The sequence below is a fragment of the Cnephaeus nilssonii genome (genome assembly GCF_951640355.1).
Source record: "Cnephaeus nilssonii genome assembly, chromosome: 19".
Classification (NCBI taxonomy): domain Eukaryota; kingdom Metazoa; phylum Chordata; class Mammalia; order Chiroptera; family Vespertilionidae; genus Cnephaeus; species Cnephaeus nilssonii.
In genome coordinates, this window is record NC_137090.1 from 23,412,407 (window position 1) to 23,434,650 (window position 22,244).

At 39.6% G+C, this 22,244-nt stretch overlaps 1 protein-coding gene across 3 annotated transcripts in view; it reads left to right on the forward strand.

Annotated features, from left to right (window-relative positions):
- The window catches only part of TADA2A (transcriptional adaptor 2A), a 42,445-nt gene extending 27,334 nt beyond the window's left edge, over positions 1-15,111 (forward strand). For all 3 annotated transcript variants that reach the window (XM_079797364.1, XM_079797365.1, XM_079797366.1), the window contains 8 exons: positions 1,791-1,854; positions 3,289-3,332; positions 6,200-6,310; positions 8,055-8,126; positions 9,826-9,958; positions 10,494-10,537; positions 12,260-12,333; positions 13,769-15,111. In XM_079797364.1, coding sequence (XP_079653490.1) covers positions 1,791-1,854; positions 3,289-3,332; positions 6,200-6,310; positions 8,055-8,126; positions 9,826-9,958; positions 10,494-10,537; positions 12,260-12,333; positions 13,769-13,954 — 728 coding nt within the window. In that variant the 3' untranslated portion in view covers positions 13,955-15,111. The remainder of the gene's footprint in view (positions 1-1,790; positions 1,855-3,288; positions 3,333-6,199; positions 6,311-8,054; positions 8,127-9,825; positions 9,959-10,493; positions 10,538-12,259; positions 12,334-13,768) is intronic.
- The last annotated feature ends 7,133 nt before the right edge of the window (positions 15,112-22,244 follow it).

The window sequence follows — 22,244 nt, forward strand, 5'->3', positions numbered from 1 at the left end:
CCTCCCTTTTCTTATCCTCCTTTTCCCCACACAGGCATGTAAAGTGCATCTCCACCAGCACAGCATTCTAGAGCCTATCATTTCACAGCAACTGCTAGAAATGGTGGCGGGGCATGGGGCATTCTGTGGTACCTGGGCTTGTATATGGGACCACCCTATAAATCAGGAAAGAGTTCATTGTAGAAAGAGTTCTGCTACCTAAAAAAGGTTTGAAAACCATTGCCTTAAATCATGGACTTGTTATCATTGAATTTTTAGTTTGTTGGCAGTTATGAGAAAAAATAAAACAATTATGTTTAAATTTTTTAACTTGTTAGAAAAAAAAATTTTCATGGTAGTTAACACTTTTTTTTAATACTTAAACTTTAAAAAATATTGCATTCTCTCACCTCTTCAGATCATCCAGCTAGAACTTGTTATTTTTATCTCAGATCCAAAGGAGAATGGCCTAGATAAAGTATTTCTGGTCATTTCCCAGTGATTGAAGTTACAGACATATATAATGCATCTGTTCATAGCCCAGCATGTTAGATTTTGGTATTTCTTCTTTCTAATCTGAGACTATCCTTAGGACAAATAGACAGTAATGAGTCAGGATGGAGTATCCAGAATTTATTTCTATTATCTCGCTAGGGCTACCTACCATGTTGATAGTGCACCAGGATTGTACATTGCTCAATTTTGTTTGCTTTCATGTAGTGAAAGAAATGACGATTCTAACAAGCCATTTTTAAAAAAAATATATTTTATTGATTTTTTACAGAGAGGAAGAGAGAGGGATAGAGAGTTAGAAACATCCATGAGAGAGAAACATCGATCAGCTGCCTCCTGCACACCCTCTACTGGGGATGTGCCCGCAACCAAGGTACATGCCCTTGACCGGAATTGAACCTGGGACCCTTGAGTCCACAGGCCGACGCTCTATCCACTGAGCCAAACCGGTTTCGGCCTAACAAGCCATTGAGTTCTGCTCTCTTCATTAATTGGTTCCATTTTCCCCCTACCCTAAAACTATTTCTAGCAGAAGCGTGGGTTTCAAACAATTCCATGGAGGTGCCCTCAGGGACTAGTACTAGGAAAGGTAGCTGGATATGGAATAGGGAGAAGAGGTTCAGCTAGAGCACATCTAACATCCATTGCAAAACAAGGTTTAAGAGTTACTCTAGCAGAACATATAAGTCTGTGCTGACTCATTGCCCCCCTGAGCTAAACCGGAACTTGTATCTCACATTCTTTGGATGAGATTGGATTGCTGTTTTTGTTTAGTGTTACAGAGGCTGTATTTTGGAATGAAGCTTTCTATCCTGGAAGAAGTAATTGTCATACACAACCAAATTCCTTATTGTGAAGGCTGAAGGCTGGTGTGTTATTAGAAATTATGTTACCTAACATTTGAATAATGTGTTTTAGTTTTTTCATTGGACACATCAGGTCATATTTTGTGCTCTAGGGCCCCTTTCTTCATAAATACCTTCAGTAATTAAAACAAAACCACCAAACTCTCAACTTACACAACACTTAAGGAGATAACAGGTTATTAGAATAGTTCTAGTATCTACTGAAGTTATTAAGTCTTAGCATTTCTTCAGAATTCATACATTGTAGATTAGAAGAATGGTTTAATGTAGCATAGTGCTAACAATTCATTTCTCTTATTTTTTTTTCTGTAGTTAATGATTGGTCTCCTAGACCACTGAGTGACTATGGAATAGTTAGCAATATGAGGTTTAAAGATTTTTATTTTTGTCTTGGCTTTATTTATATGTATTTGTTTCTTTGTTTATTTAAAGCTCTGAAGATGGCTGTAGTAGATATCTACCATTCCAGGTTAAAGGAGAGACAAAGGCGGAAAAAGTAAGTATAGAAAACTAAGACCCTTCTTTCAGCTTTGGACTATTGACCACATACACATATAGTCTATAAGAATGTTCCAGTTGTGGCTTATCTTGTTACCTTGAGGAAGACCTTGGGTCTCAATTTTTTCATCTATCAAATGAGGATAATACCTGTCGGGGTTTTTTTTTTTGTTTGTTTTTGTGTGTGTGTGTTTTTTACCTCCTCCTTAACCTTTCTTGAAGTATTGATGACCAGTGAAGAATGTGGGTGCACTGTTTTAAGGAAAAAAGGAACAAGATAAATTCAAGATTTTATTATGTTGTTATGCTTTTTGTAATGTTCTCATTCTAATGGGTTATTATTTTTTTTTATGAGAATCTTTCATCGAAAAGAATTTCAAAGGAAATTCTGAACAAGTTTCAGGCACTCTTGGTTATTCCTTCTCTTTGCAATAGAACAAAAAACATATATTCAGAATGAGAAATTATGGATCCCAGACCCCTGTTGGTTTACAGAGTCTTTTTACAGTTCAGAGAAAGATATATAGAGGTTGTGAGAGAGAGAGAGAGAGAGTGTGTTTGTGTGTCTATGTGTAGGCATGTTACTAACACGTGGTGTTGCTAACTAGAGACAGTGGCATCACAACAATAAAAAGGACTGGAACTTGGGAACTGCTGTACTGATTAACTTGGGAGACACAGTTCAGGGACCAAGATGTGATGTAAAGTAAAGCTCACCTCTGGGTGTCTGAGTTAGCTTCTGAGAAGTGCTAAGAAGCTTACCTGCTGCTCTTGTGAGAAGCTTCCTAGCTAGTCATGAATACCTCTGGTATAAATCAAAGGTTCCAGACACATCATTCTGCATGGTTTACTTAAATTCTGTTTTGCTTTAAACACCCAGTTTGAGCTAGACAGTATTATAGAACTCAGTTGTTGAGGTTGCTATTGGATATTATGTTTTATGATGCCCTTCCATTAAACATGCATAATATTTATTTCAAATAGTTTCAAAGCATTATGTCAGTGTACAGTTGTAAATGTTGAATGTGTGATCATGCTGTCCTTTTATGGTTAACAGGTTTCTCCTAAATTTCCCTTAAATTCCCTAAGCTGAGTAAGTTAATTTTTATGACATGAATACAGCTTCCCTTCTGTTTCATCTTAAGTTAGAGACATGTATTTTTCAGTATTTGTGAGTGCTCATTGGTTCATTCATTCATCCAGCAAATAGTTATTAAGAGTCTGCTAAGCCCAAGGAGAGGAAAAATGTATGATGCTTGAGAGCCTACAGTTATGTTAGTGACTAACTGATTTGCAGAACTATGTGGGGAGTGACTTCTTTGGACCCCGATAGTTTACCTCAGAATATTTAGGATGTCTGGTAAAAGCCGTATGTGAAAAACATTATTAAATGTAAAACTGACTATAATAAACATTGTGGTTTTCATTCTAGAATTATAAGAGATCATGGATTAATCAACCTTAGGAAGTTTCAGTGTAAGTATTAGCTGTTTTCTTTATTTTAAAATTTCTTCCAACATTAACTGAATAGTTTTAAATCATTTATGGTAGTAGTTCTTAATCCAAGTTGTATATTATCATCATTTAGGAAGCTTTAAAGAATTCTGATGCCAGGATAGCACCACAGACTAATTAAGTCAGAATCTCTGGGGATAGAGATAGAGCATCTGTGTTTTTATTTTTATTTTATTTTATTTTTTTTTTAAATATATTTTATTGATTTTTTACAGAGAGGAAGAGAGAGGGATAGAGAGTTAGAAACATCGATGAGAGAGAAACATTGATCAGCTGCCTCTTGCACACCCCCTACTAGGGATGTGCCCGCAACCAAGGTACACGCTCTATCCACTGAGCCAAACTGGTTTCGGCGAGCATCTGTGTTTTTAAAAAGTCTTCAAGGCAATCTGTAATAATAAAAATGTAATATGCTAATTAGACCCGACAGCCGAACGACCTTCCAGATGAAGCTGTGGCTGAGAGGGCCGAGCCCCTTGCATGAATTTCATGCATCGGACCTCTAGTAAATAAAGATAAAAGTCTTCGAAACGATTCTGCTGAATAGTAAGAGTTAAGAACCATTAATATATAGTCATATTTGCATGATAATCTTTTTTAAAAATCAGTATAGTAATTACTGTATAGCAACATGAGTATAGCAACATGAGTATGCATGAATCATTTTCTGGAACTAGATAGGGTCATGTTTGGAACTATATGTTAAACATAACCTTGAACACCAGGTTGTGAAAATGTTTTGTTTTTTAAATCAACAGAAAGTCATTTTTCTATTTTGTATCATAGTAGACAAACAAATAACCATGGCTTTTAGCATTGTGTGATGGTGATAATAAGCCTGAGTGTTTTGTTTTGTTTTAATGCCAACTTTGACCTTACTCTTTTAAATATTGGAGATACCTAGGCTGGGCAGAAAGAGTTCCTGTATCTTTTCTTCTACACTGTAGAGTTTGTTCAGCAAATTAGAATGATGATCTCAGAGTAATTGCAATATTTAAATGAAAATGTTTATAATAGTTGTATGTCACAATAAGCTGTATATTTTTAAGTACCTAATAATTATCCTAGTTGATAGACTCTTACAGGTTTTGATACTCTGTGCTCCTATAGGGTTCAGGTCAGCCAGACATAGGGATTGTCTTTTAATATAGTCATGAACATAAATATAATGTTACATTTTATGTCCTTTATTTTTTCACTTTCCATTACACACTTTTCAAGTGATTGTGGTGTTTGGAAGATGTCATTTTTAACAGTTAACGTAATGTGTTGTATATAAACATATATAATACTATGCTTCACCTGCCTTTTAGCATATTTTCATTTGTTTAATCATTAAAATAATGCTGTGATGAACTTGTTTATGAATAAAACTTTTTCTACGTTTAGACTTATTCATCTTTTTTAGGTAGAGTCCCAGAAGTGAAATTAATAGATCAAAGAATATGATCAAGAAAAACTTTTGACACTTGCTGCCAGGTTGCTCTACAAAAGCTGTTATGTCAATTTGTATTCCTTCTGGCAGTGTACGAGATTGCCTGTTTAACCTCATCCTCATTGAGAGCTGTGGGTTTGCACAAATAACTCAGGAGCAGATTTCCTTTGCCTTTTCTGTAGACAATAATTGGTCAATTCTGATAGCCACAGGCTTTTCATAATAGGGTCAGTGGGTTTTTAACCTTTATTTATAGTAGACTGTGACTCTTGTGTATATCTAATCTCAGCTGGTGGACAGAGGTCAGTTTAGCTTTCTTACTTTTTTAACTGTGACATGTGCAATGTGGTTTCAGAGGTTTTCAGTGGTCATTATACTGAATGTACATGTGACCTTCAGCATATGGTAGGCAGAGGGTTTTTTTTCCATCAAATTTTAAAATTATACTACAAATTCTTCTATATTATCCCTGTAGTGAGAGGCGGGGAAGGAAGGTGGTGTTAATAGTGAAAACAATCGATCTGTGGCTGCCCATGTAATTGGCTCCTAGAATTTGGGGGTAAGAATGTCTCCTGCAAGGAAAAATATTCATCTGACAAGAGGACTTAATTTAAATAACTGTCAGAAGTGGGCAGAATTAGCCTAGCTACTATTATCTGGTTGAAATGACCAAGTAGCAATTTGAGGGTTTCTGGCTGCTCCACCTTACTACTTACTATATTGTTGATGGGTGTTACTTCCCATCTTCTTTGCCAATATCTCTTTTTATTAGACATTTGGTCAGGAGTGATCCTCAAAGTTGCTGACCCTAGGTATCCTGTATGTGTGACCATTTACTTGCATGATAGTTATCAAAATAGAACTTAAGTTGTGGTATTTAATTTAGTGAAGAAATACTATATGCCTCACTTGAGTAAGTGTATGTAGGAGGAAGATTTTTGGTGAGGCATATAAAAGATCGTACACTTTTTTCCAGGCTAAACTCTTCCAGATGGATTATTGTGTCCACACATCTCTGGTTTTCCTGCAGAAGTTACGAGCAAATTTGCCCAACATTGTTCCTAAGAATGTGTGATCTGCCTTTGTCTTTCCCCATTGCTGCCAACAATTCCTGCCCCTGTACAGATAAGAGAGAGTGAGGTGTGAAGGTCATCAGGGTGCTCAGTGGTGCAGATGCTCTCCTGCGATAGCAACATCCCTATGTGATAGTCGTGATGCTATTATGATTAGTGTTTTGCATTCTTAGCTTTCCTGTTTGCTTCCTGTCATGGGTAAATGAGTCATGTGAGGTTATGAATAATGTTCTTCCATTTCACTTCTTGTGAAAGAAATGCAGAAAACTTAGGGATCCTTATATTCTTTGTGATGTGGTTGTGTTTTACTTTCTCTGTAGTAATGGAACGGCGGTATCCCAAGGAGGTCCAAGACCTTTATGAAACAATGAGGCGATTTGCAAGGATTGTGGGGCCAGTGGAACATGACAAGTTCATTGAAAGCCATGCACGTAGGTGGTTTTGAGCCTTGAGAGTGTGTGTGTGTGTGTGTGTGTGTGTAAAAATAGGAGAGATAATGATGTGTTTTATGTGAAGTTCCGTAAATAAATACATGGATATTTTTGTCTTTGTCTGCCTTTATTACCATGAAATTAATTTGGGGCTTTCAGAGTTGGAGGAGAAGTTAAAACACCTAGTGGTATTCTTTTTTCTCCATATAAACAGTAGTTTAGTATTTTCCCCCCTACTTTTTGTTATGACAGTTTTCAAAACTACATACAAAAACAGAGATAATAGTATAATGAACCCCCATATATCCATCACCTAGCTTTAACGGCTGTCAACACATGGCCAACCTAGTGTCATCTCTGCCACTTCCTTCCCACCCTCAACTGGATTATTTTAAAGTGAATCCCAGACATTATATTATTTGTCCATAAATATTTTAGTTTTAAACTACTTTTTTGTTTGTTTTTATTCTCACCAAAGGGTATTTTTTTTAAGTTTATTATAAGAGAGGAAGGGGGTGAGGGGTATGTGTTGCGGGGGCGGGGGGGGGGGGGGAGAGAGAGAGAAAGAAACATCAATGATTGCCTTCTGCATGTGCCCCAACTACAGATGGAACATGAAACCTGGGTATGTACCCTGACCGGGAATCAAACCAGAGACCCTTCAGTGCACAGGATGATGCTCCAACCAACTGAGCCACACCAGCCAGGGCTTAAAACTAGTTTTTAAAGTGGGGACAGTGTTAGATAACTCATGTAGCTAGTACTTCCATCATTCTCTCGCCTGTTTCTCTGAGACAGCTCTACCTAGTTATCCTTTGACTTTTCGCTATAAAAAATTAAAGTTGTTAAGGGAGGGAAACCTAGACTTGAAAGAGATGGGTTGGTTTAGTCGGTACCCTTCATCATGAGATTTATGTGTTTGACATAAGTTTAGTTCTGGGAAGGTACTTTAGCAAGGCTCTCACCCTGTTCTCATCATGCAGATATTTCTTACATGGCATGATAGGCATTTGTCTGAACCAGATTGATTGTCCTCACCAAACACCCTGTCTGGTTTTACTCTTCATGTGGTTTATATGAGGTGACTGATGCTTTACTTCCTGTCCCAGTTTGTGCCATCCCTGGGTTATGTATCACTTCAAGGAACTACACCCACGGATTGTCCAGGCATTTCCTTCATCCTCTGTTACAAAGCACCCAAATAACCCAAGCAGTGCAGCCTGGTCTGTGTGCTCAGAGGAAGTAGAAATCTTTGGTTTATGGGAAACACAATGCTCTTTTGTGTCTGTGAAGAAAGAAATTATCTGGGACTTGAGCACAGAGCTTTTGTCCTTCCCTTGCAAAAAGGCCACATCAAATAATACCAGAGACAGGTTTCATAAAAGAATTTGGTTATGTGGTAAAACTTTTAACACAGAATAAATAGAGCAGGGAAACTTAGTTGTTTAAAAGTTTGTTATTCTCTAACTAAATGAATTCAGCCAGTTCACTGTAAGTTTTCTAAGAGACAATTGCAGCTGCTGCTGTCTCCAGCCTGAGACAGCAGCTGGAAGACAGCTGGAGGAGGTTTTTCTCAGCCCTTGGGTAAAATTTCTAATGAGATGTTACCAACAAATAGGATTCCCCAAATGGAATTGCCAGACTTTTATATAAGGCAGAATTACTTAAAATGCTCGACAGCAAAAGTGCTCATTAATGTTGATTCCCCCCCATTTTTCTCCTTCGTTCTTTTTGGGATGAACAGTGGAATTTGAACTCCGAAGGGAAATCAAGCGGCTCCAGGAATACAGGACAGCAGGCATCACCAATTTTTGTAGTAAGTACTACATGCTATATCAGAGGACAGATGTCTTCCAAACACATAGAGGAAGTCTCTGTTTGAGGTGATGTGGTGTGTTGTTGTTTTTTAAATAAGCTTTCCTTTTTCAGAATGAGTTTTTAAACCTTTCAGTACAGTTTCATCTATTTAATCCTTATAAATACCACTATATGGATTATCTGAGGTAAAATAGAAGTTACACACAAAAGAGAGGCACTGCTTCAGATTTAGGATTCTATAGCCTCTTAAAAAAAAGGATTTGTATTCTAATTTTTAGCTTCAGCCAGTTAACATTTAGTGATGCATAGTCTAATCATTCTTATTAACCAGACTTCAACTAGCTTTAGATGCTTCGACCGAGTGACTTGAGGTGGTGACATTAATTATATTAATAGTAGCTAACATGCACCAGTCCCTATGCTACTCATTTCACCGGGATCCAGTCATTTAATTCTCAGAACAAACTCATGAGTGAGATATTGTTATTTCCATTTAATGAAGAAGCTAAGGTTTAAAGTGATTAAAGAGCTATGTGTAGTACGGCCAGGTCATAAGGGAAGGCAGTGTATTATGGGAGTTAAGAGCTTGAGGTCTAGACTTGGACAGCGTGGGTTTGGATTCTGGCTCTCCTGTTTCCCAGATCTGTAATTCTGTTCCAGTTTTAATTTTCCAAGTCTCTTAGAATTAGTCTGAAGATAAATTAGAGATAATGCATTGGAACATAGTACAGTAGCAGGCTCACAGTAAATCCTCCACAAAGGGCAGTTTCTGCTGTTTTATTGTTATTGTTGGAATGATCTTTAGCATTCCCTCCTTGTTGTTGGTTGAAAGCAATCACCCAGTACCCGCAGGAAGTAGCCTTATGGGTGTAAGTTTAGCTTAGTATAATGGTTCTTCATTTTTAACAATGGAAATGGTTTTCACAATAAAATTGTATATGGAGCCCTAATCTATAAATAAGGTAAAAGTGGAACTACTTTGTTTGAAGTATAGGGTTCAGGTCAGGTGTAGAACCCAGAACCACCAGTATGTGGTGGTGCCCTTGCTCTTCATGTAAGCCCTGATGGATGTTCATGGGTTGAGGGGGCTCCGTGGAGCATAGTTTGAAATCCAGGGGTGTGGCATTTTGGCATCTGTATACCTTTGTTAACATGTATAAAACATCACACAACTTTTGTTTAGCCATGTGCATGTAAAATCTCTGATACCAGGGCCTGGTTACCTGATACTGGCTGCCTCTGGGGCAGAGGGGAAAGGAACAGTACTGGTCGGTGAAGGCTTGTTTTTATTTGTAATTCTAATTACTTTTTAAGGAAGAATGTTTGCTTATAGCACTTGTGTGACTGAAAAATATATAAATAGAAAAATGGAACAGGAAGCAAATATGACAATATTGAATGTTGATTACTTTTGGGGGTGGAAAGATGAATCATCTTATTTTCTTTGTACTTTTCTGTTTTGGGTTTTTTCTCCCCCCTCAAAATTTCTTAAAGGTAAAAAAAGGAATAAAAATATTTTAATTTCTTAATATAAAAAGGGATTTTAAACTAGGAGAAAGCTACTTTGCTTTTGGAAAATTAATTGTGGAAGCAGTTTTGCAAAGAAACCAAAAAAAGACAAGCTGTTTGCTGGTCAGTTAGGAAGCCCTTCTCGGTTCTGCATTATTATTGCAGCTGTGGTTCTTTCACACCTCCAGGTGCCAGAACCTATGATCACCTCAAGAAGACGCGAGAGGAGGAGCGCCTTAAACGCACCATGCTCTCCGAAGTCCTCCAGTACATCCAGGACAGCAGTGCTTGCCAGCAGTGGCTCCGCCGGCAGGCCGACATGTGAGCACTGAGTCCAGGGTGGAGGAGCATCCTTTTGGCCTTTACATGTATTTTCAGGCATTTCCATGGGCACCCTACCCATGGCAGAGTAATAATAATCAGGTAGCTGGAAGAATTAGAAAATTTTAGGAGTCTGTCTCAGAAACAAGGCAGTATGACAGTTTTGAGAAACATAACTGGCCTCCTACAATCCTTCTTTGCTACTTTGATCTTATTTTTTAAAATAAGTAACTCCTCTCTCCCTCCATATCTACTGGTATACTTTCCATTAGAGAAGCATGTTCCTATCTTTTCTCATGAATGGTCTCCGTGATGTTCTGGGCTCAGCTCTTAACAAATCCAAGTGATTTCTGCTCCCAGAACAAATGTCTTTTCCTGGTTAGTACAGTGGGATAACCTGTAAAACATGTGCAGTCTATCTCATTACATCTCTTCAAAGTAACCGGCCTGATAAATGGCAGCCAGTCCCACATGTGCTTTTGGAAACTGCCTTCTCTGGTGTGACATAAATTTAAATTCCTCTTCTTCATCGTAGTGATTCCGGCCTGAGTCCTTCTGTTTCAATGGCGTCGAATTCAGGTAATTATTTTTCAAGCTAGAGCAAGTCTTGATTGTTAAGTTTTCATTCTAGAGATTGTGTTGACCCAACAGTCCCTCCCCCCTTTTGTGGAATCAGGGTGCTTATACAGAGTAATGGTAATTATGTGTTGTCCCAATTTGTAAACATGAGCAAGTTTTCAGAATCTTCAAGGCCTGACAGGGACTAGCCTCAGGATTAGAGTACAGAGACAGGGAAGACTAACTCCAAAGAGGTGGTTTCTTTGTTTTACCAATGTCTATGGGCAGTTAGTTTACTGTGGTTGTATCTACCATAGATTTTGAGGTTTGTCTCAAAGGGGAGAAAATAAAGGTGTTGTGTCCTATATGAGCAAAGAGGCATGCTACTTGCCAGAAATGCAAGGCTTTCTTTTTAAGTTGGAGGTTTAAAAAGTTTCTCTCCCCGCCCCCCCCCCCTTCTCTCTCAAATAAATAAATAAATAAGAATGAAGTGACATGACCATGCAACATTGGTGTTTGTGTTTCTGAACCATCTGCACTCACTGGTTCTTTCTTGCTTCCTAGGCTGGTATTAGCCCCTTCACCCCCTGCACTATATCTAGGTTGTGGAGAAGCCCTTATCCCCTTTGTTAATTTTACAAAGAAGCATGTTTTCTAGCACGGCAGTCTGTTAACAGTCCCTTCCCTTTCTCTCCACTCCTAAATGACAACACCCAAAAAATTACATTATTCTATCTACACTTTCTTCTGCTTAACTCAGTCTACCCATCCCCAACTGAACACTAATCTCAAATAAAGTTTTAAAACCAAACCAAAAAATTTTGCACATCAAGCTTCCCATCCTGGGCAGTGTCTTCATACTTAGGTTTCTTTCTCAGGTATGTGAGTTCACCTCAGCCTCTACTTTGCCATATAATAGCTCATTGTTCCTCTCTGTGGATCTTTCCGGTAAACAGGGCTGCTTTGGAAGGAACAGATATTCCCTCACATAATAAATAAGAAGGGCCTTTTGCTGGCCTAACAGTCTGCCTTTGATCTGAAGGCAAATGGTACTTGGTTAATTACCATGTTTGCCTTGTACTGCTGGCAGAGTGGCAAGGATTAGGAAATGTCTCCTGCAGAGTTGTTATTTCCATTCATCAGCTGTCAAGGCAGGTAGTGTATGACCTTTCTTAACTAAATGAGCTCTGGGCTTTAGATTTTAATTTTTAATTTAATTTAATTTTAAATTTATCTTTATAAAAAGTATTACAGATGGCCCCCTTTTTGGCGGGGGGGGGGGACCTTAGATTTTAGAATCTCCTATTGGATTCAGAAGAAAATATATTTTTATTGATTTCAGAGAGGAAGGGAGAGGGAAAGAGATATGGAAGCATCAGTGATGAGAGAGAATCATTAATAGGTTGCCTCCTGAATGCCCCCTACTGGGAATTGAGCCCGAAACCCAGATATGTGTCCTGCCTGGGAGTCGAACCGTGACCTCCTGGTTCATAGATTGACGCTCAACCACTGAGGCACCCCGGCCAGGCTATAGCAAAGGGCACACAAATTAGCGTTATTTTCAAGTAAACATTGTGGAGCCTGTGTTGCTAATTAATCTGGCGCCTGAGGGGACTGGTGGAGATTTCCTACAGCTGGCCATAATTGCCTAACTGGCCTGGCTGCAGTGAACTTTGTTATATTTTCCACCTGAGGACTTGTCGCTTCTATGACATATATGCCCTTTTCTGTTTGTGTCTGTAGGCAGACGAAGTGCACCACCCTTGAACCTCACGGGTCTCCCTGGCACAGAGAAGCTGAACGAAAAAGAAAAGGAGGTAACAAAAAAGGGGGCGCTAGAGGAAAGAGGCTGAGAAATCATTGAATTGCCATTACAGGATCAAACCCGGTTTGCTCTGCTTAGCTAACAACATGTACAGTCCTAGTCCATCCCTGAAGGCTGTGCGCTGCAGAGCTAACCTCAGCAGGTTTCAAAGGACTCCTTTCCCTATCACCTTGCCCTCATTTACCTTCTGGGAGAAGAGCATATGATGTATAAATCTAAATAATAGCAACTGTCCTTTACTGAGCATTTACCATGTACCAGATACTGTACTAAGTACTTTAAGTAAATGGAATATAATTTTTATAAACTTAAAATAACATATATCTGAAAATGGTTACTTCCTATTAGAATGATAACTTTGAGTTGTTCTACACTTTTTCCAACAGTATAACCATCACTTAAAAGATTTTTGGAATTGTCTCCATAGCATGTTTATAAGCATAAAGAGGGAAATTTTTATCATATATAGTCACACATTAATTTTGATTTTAAAATGGCATGATTCACTTTTCCTGTCCATTATAATCATCAGACTTGTCTTATTACTTTTGGCTGTTTCTAAAATTTACATCCAGCCTCAAAAGAGTCATCATCAAGTGTTTTCGGCTCTGAAGTCCATTCCAAAAAAGGGATTCCTCTTTTGTTCCTCAGATGCTCCTTCTACAGTTCCAAGATCAGTGTCCTGTCTGCCACTTTGTACCATTAATTCAGGTCAGATAGTAAAGAACTGTCTAGGAGAAGGGGCTAGTATTAGTCTTCTGTTATATCCACTAGGAATAGTAAAGATTAGTTTAGGAATATGTTATATTCAACTATTGCTAAAAAAGGTCACAGGCCATTTGGATCCAAGTATTGAATGGCCTGGAGTTTTAAGCACTTTTTATCCTTAACCACAACACGGTGACCTTAGATGGCTCATTGCTGGATAATGGCAAGTAAACTGGAATGAGCCAGCTTTCTAAAAATGTTAGCAGCTAAAAAGTGTCCTCTTTTAACAAGATCTCTATATCTCCTCTCTCCCCCAAAGTAGGAAATGTAATCACAAAAGCAGGGACCACTACTTTATGCCGATACTAAAAATAATGTGATTCACACTTGGGAACCTAAGTATCTGCACCGCCACTCCCACTGAGCCCTGTGGCTCCTCCCTGACTGGCTGTGTTGGGATGTGCTGGGCCTCTACCCCGCCAGCACCTGCTAAAGGCTATCCCAGCATCACTTCCTGGCTTTCTCTTCCTGAGTGTCTCTCTTTAGTGAGTATTCCCTCCAAAGAAGAGACTAAAAGGAATGTAGTCCAGCCACCCAACAGCTCCTATAAATAGTTGGAGTTTGATGTCACTTCTTAAATTTTGTTTTGGCTATACCTGCTGGATTAAATTATGAGAATGATAGATGTTAATGTTTATTAAATTTGCCATGTCTTACAGCTCTGTCAGATGGTGAGGTTGGTCCCTGGAGCCTATTTAGAATACAAATCTGCTCTGTTGAACGAGTGTAACAAGCAAGGAGGCTTGAGACTGGCACAGGCAAGAGCGCTCATCAAGATAGACGTGAACAAAACCCGGAAAATCTATGATTTCCTTATTCGAGAAGGATACATCACTAAAGCCTGAGGCCCTCAGGGCTTGGGATCTGAAATCAGAGGTTTGGAATGTGTTGGACCAAAGGACAGTATGGATATTCTTGAGCTGAATTCTCAGTGTAAAACAAGGGGAAAGGACAAAAGAAACCTTAAGCTGTGAGAATGTCTACTTTATTCTCTACCCTGCTTTAAAACACTTGCTGTTGGCATTGTGCTGCAGAGTTATATGCTAGATGTGCTATTATTAAACGTGAGTGGGCATTCATTCCTAGCACCTCTTGTAACTAAAACAAGAACCATAGTACCTCACGTCATGGTGTTGGTAGAAATAGAACTAAACCAGTCTTCAGTCCCATGGGTCCAGCTCAGACTCTTGTATTTCAGTGGTTGGTTTTCTCATAATCTGTTTTGCCTTCAAACAATACAGACAGATTTACAGTAAGAGAAAGGTTATGGAGCATGAGAATGCTTTCTCTTTCCTTCTGAGGATTCTTGAAGTTGACAACTTATGTTTGAGCAAAACATAAGTTGAGGGAAATCTTATCATGGTCTTGTCCCAAACTGCGTCTTTAATTTGAATGTCTGGCTTTGTACTTTGCAGTCTGTCTAACCTGCAGTAGACTTTTGAGGAGGAGGCATCAGATATAAAATGTCTCGATTATTTTTAGAATTAATAGATTAAAATGTTTTGCTGCTCAATTTGTGGTGTCAAATGTTCTGGTAGCTAAAGCACACTTAGGGTGCTGGATGCCTGCCTCATCACACTGCACTGTCTCTCCTAACATGTGTGTCCTGGACTCACCCTGTTCGTACCCTGGGTTTCCCAGGACACAAGGCCCCTGAAGATGGAGATGATGCAACTATCCTCCACTTTGCTTGGATTGAAAACTGAACCTTAATTTCTTAATGGGGAATGGTTAGCCTGCAATAAAAGCTACTTTTAAAACAAAAGTAAAGCAGAGTCATATATGGAACTCAGTAGATATGAGGGTGAGTAACTCAACCACATCTGAAACTTGGCCCTCAAAACTTTCTGCAGAATAAGAAGCCAAACTCAGAGTCATAGTTATCCCATTTCTAATAGAAGGAAGGTTGTATATAGAAATAACTTCAGAATCAGCACAAATTACCTCTAGTCACTGGTTCTTTCAACATTCAAAATATCTCATTAAAATATTATATACTTTGTTGGAAGTGTCTGCTCAGACTTTTTGACTGACGTAAATATGCATGTAGCTTGCTAATAGACTTCATCTAGGGGGTTACAAATGACAAGGAAACTCTGAGGATCTGAATGAATTAGAATAATTAAAAACTTCAATCTTTAAAAAGGGTGGTTTATGGAAATGGTCTCTTTTCATTGCATACCCGTCTCTCTCAGAAAAATGTATTCTACTACCACTTTGCTCTCAGTTGCTTATGTAGGGATTGTGTCTTATCCCTGAAAGGCAATTCTGGTTCTAAAAATTCGGAATGCATTAGACATCAATGTCAGTTGACATCTGTAATAATCTGAAGAGTCCTCAGTCTTGGTTAAGGAAGGCTTCCTGGGAGAGGTGAGCTTTTGGGGCAATGATAAGATTGGGAGGAAAGAGGTAATTTCGCAGATGGAAGTGGGGGACTGTTCCAGACAGTGGGTGGAGGGTGACATGGAGGCAGCAGTGGGAGTAAGGAAAATAGTGCCAAGAGATTTGGTTGTCTAGGACACAAGGGCAGCTGTGGTAGTTAGGAGTGGGAGGATGGTAGGACAGTCTGGTAGAAACCTTGGAATCAGTTGAACTCTGAAAAACTGATTGGGTAATCAGCAGATTTGATGAGGAAAAACAGCATGGTTGAAAATAGTGATAGAAAAATAAGGCTGTAATTTCAAATAACTGGATTTTAGAAAGTAGGATTATTACTATTTTTGTTTTGGTAAACCAAACTTTGCAAAATTTAAGACCTAGAAACCCTAGAGGGTTTCTCAAAGATCAAGCCGTATTTTGGGTGATGAGTGCTCTTGAAAGGAGTCACTAAGTCTCTACTTCAATGCACTTATAATAGAAAAGCATTTGCTGACACATTTGATGTGCCTGGATTAAGTACATTATTTTCTTCCATGTTCTATCACCAAAGGAAGGACCTTCCTTTTAATAAAAATCAAGAGCTAGCAAGGGCATTTCAGAGGATATTCCAGCCACATTAAATAGAGGTCTCAGGCCCTAGCCAGTTTGGCTCAGTGGATGGAGTGTCGGCCTGCGGACTGAAGGGTCCCAGGTTCGATCCCGGTCAAGGGCATGTACCTTGGTTGCGGGCACATCCCTAGTGGGGGGTGTGCAGGAGGCAGCTGATTGATGTTTCTCTCTCATCGATGTTTCTAACTCTTTCCCTCTCCCTTCCTCTCTGTAAAAATCAATGAAATATATTTTAAAAAAAATTAAATAGAGGTCTCAGTCCAGATCATCTCATAGAGGAACAGTTTACTCTGAATCTCAACAACATGAATAAAGACTCTTTACTGTTAGGGATTTTTATTGCAACCTAACATTTTAGGCATATCTTTCCTGCTGGGGCTGGGAATGGAGAACGAATTTCTTTCCCTGTAATGACCCTTTCCTGTGCTTAAAGGCCGAACTGTCTCTCTTGAGACCAACTATTTGTGGTTTATCCCTTTGTGGACTCTAGTGTTCATCCTTTAACCCATTTAAAATCTGAACTCAGTAGGTAATTAACCAGTCCTTGCTGAGAGATAAGAACAAGTTGTCCAGTTTTTAGTAATGAAATCACCAGCTTGTGGGTTAGCTGAAAGGAGAAAGCCAGTGACATCAAAAACAACAAAATTCCACTTGGTAAGTCATTCTAGCTTTAGAAATATGTAGAAGTGTAATAAAAGAACTAAAATGGCTCTGGCCTATGTGGCTCAGTGGGTTGGAGAGTCATCCTGTACACAAAAGGGTGGCCGGTTTGATTCCTGGTCAGGGCACATACCCAGGTTGTGGGCTCGTTCCCCAGTTGGGGTGCATACAGGAGGCAACTCATAGATATTTCTCTCCCTCTCTCTAGAATCAATATTTAAAAAGAAAAAGAACTAAAATGTCCAGTATGAACAATCAGAGTCCCAAATTACAAGGAGAAGCTTGGAAAAAAAAACTTGTTTACATTAACTCCAGAACACTTTTTCCCTGGCCTCCAGGCAAGAGAGTTATATTTTGGAACATGGTTCATCCATTTTTAAGGATCTTTGTAGATGCCTTCTAAATACACACTTTATTATCGTTAACACAGAAAACTTTTCCACAACTTGTGTGTACCTGGCTTTTTATTTGTTTAAATTTCTGAAGTTTGATTCAAGAGGTACTGAATCGGGAAGCTTTGCTTTCCTGTCCAATGTGCTTAACTCTTCCCTGATCGGCCAAGGGGACCATCTCGGGACAGTGGGACTCTGCCTTGCCTTGTGTAGAAGAGGTAGCTGGGCTAAGACAAGGGATTTCTCTTCAATCAGACCTAACAATGAGCCCTTCGGAGTGAAATTGAGTAGATCTCAGAATACAAGCAAGGCCAGAGCAGCCTGAATAGGATGGTAATGGTCATGCTGACATAGGCATTTAATTTGGGAGTGAGAACAATAGTGAAGAGCATTTAGGGGATATTTTGGAACCTAAGCCTATCCATGAAACATGCATCAGGGCTGAGTGTTAGTGTGCTACTTTTGAGGGGCGGGGGCGGGTGCCTGGGGGACATGAATAGTTTCTGAGAAGTCTGGAAAGCCTGTTTGTAAATCTAATGGAGTTTTTCTGTTGAGTGTTTACCTGGTGCTTTGGCTTCTATCAGATGAGATGTGCTGGGATGAAAACATGAACTGCCCTTTGAGTTGACCAACCAGGCTTCCAGTCGAGAGACCCAGGTGTTTAAGGAAAGGGTGAATAAAATGCCTTTGTCACTGAGTTACTTGCTTGGTATGCATTGTGTACTCGGCCCCTTCCCTGTTAAGAGTAGGAATAAGGAAGTTGATATAAGAATGCAGAAAGTAACCCTTAAATGGCTTAAAATCCCAAACTGAAGGATTCAGAAAAACTTGAATATCACCATACATGCTTGTTTTGAAAAAATCCTGTCATTAATCTTTGCCTGCACAGACTTGTTTTATGTCTTTCAGGACTGGATAATTAAGTCTGATGCACTTATTTTCTACTTTGGAGCCCAGGGAATGGCATCTTGGTTGAATTATTCTTTCCTTCTTAACCAAGTAACACTTTTTTGTTTTCCCAGCTTGCTCAGTCCTTGGGTCGTATGTGGCAGAAAACTTCCAGGAGGGGGTTTCTAATAAACCTACCCTGGTCCAGAGTTATGTTGAACAGAAGTAGCATCTTAGGAAGTGTCAAAAGGAGAAAACCTCATAGTTTTAAGAAATCAACACTTTTTTCCTAATTGAAGCGCAAATGCTGAAATGCTGTCATCTTACCACCCTTATTCAGTAGTGAACTGAAAGCTAAGTGCCAACTCCCGACACTTCTAATGCATCTCTTCTCCTCTTTGGAGAGCTGTCTGCCAAGTATACTCCCTGTTTCTGGAATTATTTGCAATGGCCTAACCTTCACTTTTCTTCCATTAAACAATAGTAACTGATTTGGATTATCCCCTTATTATCACCCTTCATTTAGAGGATTCCTTTAAAACAAAATATATATTATTTTAAGAAATAAAAAAATTAATGGAATCTGTACTATGGAGCTTGATATATTTTTTAGGAGGCATTTCTTTTTTAAATTTTTTTAAAAATTGATTTCAGAGAAGAAGGGTGAGGGAGAGGGAGATAGAAACAGTAATGATGAGAATCATCAATTGGCTGCCTCCTGCACACCCCCTCCTGGGGATCGGCTCACAACCTGGGCATGTACCCTGACTGGGAATCAAACTGTGACCTCCTGGTTCATGGGTCCATGCTCAACCACTGAGCCACACCAACGGGCCTGGAGCTTGATTTTAATGTTCCCAATCAACATCCCTAACAAGAAAACGGATTTTTAATTTGGGATAAGTGTCTGATATTTATATTTCAGTTTCCAGTGGTAGGATGTCTAACATGAAAAGGGCAATTTTCAGGGTAATTTAACAGGTTTAAAAAAGTTATTTAAAGGAAGTGAAAAGTTAAGAAATACCATGAGCAGACACTAGCTCCCCAAGTACCAGGGACCTCAGAGGTGGGGAATGGGGAGGCGGATTTGGATTTTGGTAGGGGAGGAGAGGGCAGCAGTGTTCCCTTGGGAATTTGCTGTCTGCTTTGGAGAGGTGGAAGAGCTTTTCATATAGTATCCTGTTAGGAGCCTCTTTTTGACCATGGCCAAGCTGCAGCAGGAGAAGCCACCCTACTGGGGGCAGGAGCCAGAGCCCTTATTTTTTGCCTGAAGGAGAGCACTTTGATGTTTTTACTTTTTACCAAAGGACATTATCTAATCGCTAGCCACAGGTAGGAGGTGACAGCAACTTCAACCTTACCTGGCAACCTGACACTCCCCCATCCCCACCACACACAGAAGAAAATCTTTGCCTTGTTTTGGGCGTACATGGTTTCAGATTCAGGACAGCTGTCAGATCTAAGTCAGCATAGTTTTAACTTCATGATGCAAACCAAAACCCTTTTGAGAGCAACATCTCCCAGAGTGCCTTCCACCCCCAGGAACTGCAGAAAAGAAGGCGTCTGTTGCAGAGAAGAGTGGCTATAGATGTCATTGCATCTACCAGATCCAAGCTGTGACCTGGCTCAGAGTTTGAGAGTTAAAAATAACCATGGCTTAAAGTTGGGGGTAAAAAGTAAACTGTTGGGTTGGGTCACCATGAAAACTAGAAGGAAAAAGGCAAGCCATGAATTTCCAGCAGATGGGGCAAGGTGGGGTGAATATAGGGGCCTGGGAGCTCCCCCTGGTGAAAGGAGATGCCCCTGATTAGCATCCAGAATGTAGCCAGGCATTGTTCCAGGGCTCTGGAGACACTTGGTGGTATGTTTGCAGCAATAATATACCTCTTGGGGTGGAGGGGAGTCAGTTGAGGTGTCTAACTTGCTGTAGCACAGATTTGCTGCTATTTGGCAAAGCAGAGAGCAGATGAGCAATGCAGTTGGTTAGATGTTACCTTCCCATGCGGGGACCTCTACTGCCTACCCGCATTCACATTCCACTCTTTCTTTAAATATATTTTATTGATTTTTTACAGAGAGGAAGAGAGAGGGATAGAGAGAAGCATTGATGAGAGAGAAACATAGATCAGCTGCCTCCTGCACACCCACTACTGGGGATGTGCCCACATCCAAGGTACATGCCCTTGACTAGAATCAAGCCTGGGACCCTTCAGTCTGCTGGCCAACGCTCTATCCACTGAGACAAACCGGTCAGGGCTCCACTCTTTCATTTGCATAGTCAGAGACTTTGAGGAGTAGCAATTTCTAACTAGAGGGGAAGTATACAGGTTCTTGGACTGACATGGGCATTTACTCCCTTTCAGTAGGACCAGGTTTTTCCCCCCTCTGGTGTAGGAGATTATGCAAAGTGGCATTAATTACTAGGATACCCTTAAAAGTTTGGTCTCTTAACATTGCTGGTATTGTTACTACCAGAGGTGACTAACTCTTGGGGAAACATTTCATTTCTTTATTTCCCCTTTCTTTAAAAACAATTTGTAAAGAATACATGAGTACATCCTAGTTGTAAGTTTTTTAAAACCCCTCTCTTTTCCTTTTTACGTTAAGAGTTTATATACTTTCTTGTTCACCAGCACAACACTGGAAAGACCTGAGTGCTAATGCTTGTTCTGCTCCATAATAATAATACAGCCTTGAGCAAGTTTCTCAACCCTTCGTGTGTAAAGTGTGCTTGATAATACTTCGTGACCGGGTTTGATGAAGATTAAATGGCATAAGGTATATTAACCACCTGGCACCTCCCTTCCCTTCCCATGGGACCTTTGATATTTTCGTTTAACCCCAGCCAGGTATAAGCAAGCACTTGGTTTTCCTGTACCACACAACTCACATCATGGTAAAGTCTCACAGAGGGGACACTAAAATCTGAAAGACACAGAGCAAATGTTAAAACAGGCAGATGTGCATTTTTCAAGGATGTTATTTACATTGGAATTCTCATCACTGCATCATTGCCACAGCCCCAGGGCTGAATTAAGGGCAGGAAATTGCAGAGACAGATACATACTAAATGACCTAGTTATCCTAGACATATTGTAATATTCTCTTATACAATGCCTTGCCCAAGAAGCTTGCAGTCAGGTCACAAAACTGTATACGCACTATGATCGTCACTATGTAAAGAAAACGAAAAAAATCATGCATAGTAAGAAGACCAGAACGAAGCTAATTGTTGTTTGTTAAGCAGTAAAGTTATGGGTGATGGCATTTGCACACCCTCTCTCTCTGGTAATGTGACACTTGCTTATTAATGGAAAATTTTATGAGAATTACAAATACTCTAAAAATACAAGTTTAAAATATTTTACATTAATAAAATTTAGTCTTTATGATAGCTATATAAGGTGCTATATTACATCTTATAAAACAGCCTTAGCCAATTTCTGTAGTAGATGACTTGTGTTTGGGGACTTCTGTCTCCTAGTTCTTTTATCTTTTCCACATTTATAGTTTCCTCCCAAATACCTGGTGTCCTTTGTCCCTCTCAAATGTGCCAAAGGACAATAGTTTAAAGACTTACTTCTCTGGAGAAATGCCATATTGCATTTTAGCTACCAGTGGATGGCATATATTCTGGAATTACAGACATTAGCAAGCAGGGGCTTGGGACACCTGTGACCAACCTGATGGTAAACTTCTGTAGCCCGAGGAGCCCTGATCACAGCTGTTCCCCAATTCTGACAGATCTATCAAAGCTGCTGTCAATTTGTTAACCAGAGGCAATGATACAAATGGAAGATGCAGCTATTCTTTCTGAGGGACCCATAAAGGTCTGATGAATCTAAGGAGCCTAAGCAATTAAGGAGAGTATTTTTGGAAAGGCAGACATCAGAAGCCAAGCAGAGTAGTAGTTTCCACCCTCTACTTACTGTGTCTAATCAGATCAGCTCTCATTCTGGGTAGAAGCTGCATCACACTAAAACGCTGCTTATTTAGATATAGTCAGGAGCACCCACACCTCCCGAGGCGTATGTCAGTCATACTCTTGTAGCAGATGACCTCGAAGATGTTTCTATAAAGGTCGTTAACACCTATAAAGATACCTATTTCTAGTCAGGTAATGTGCTATCCAGGAAGGTGGCCACTAGCCTCATGTGGCTATTGAAATTTAAATGGATTAAAGTGAATTTAAATTGCTGTGGCCAGG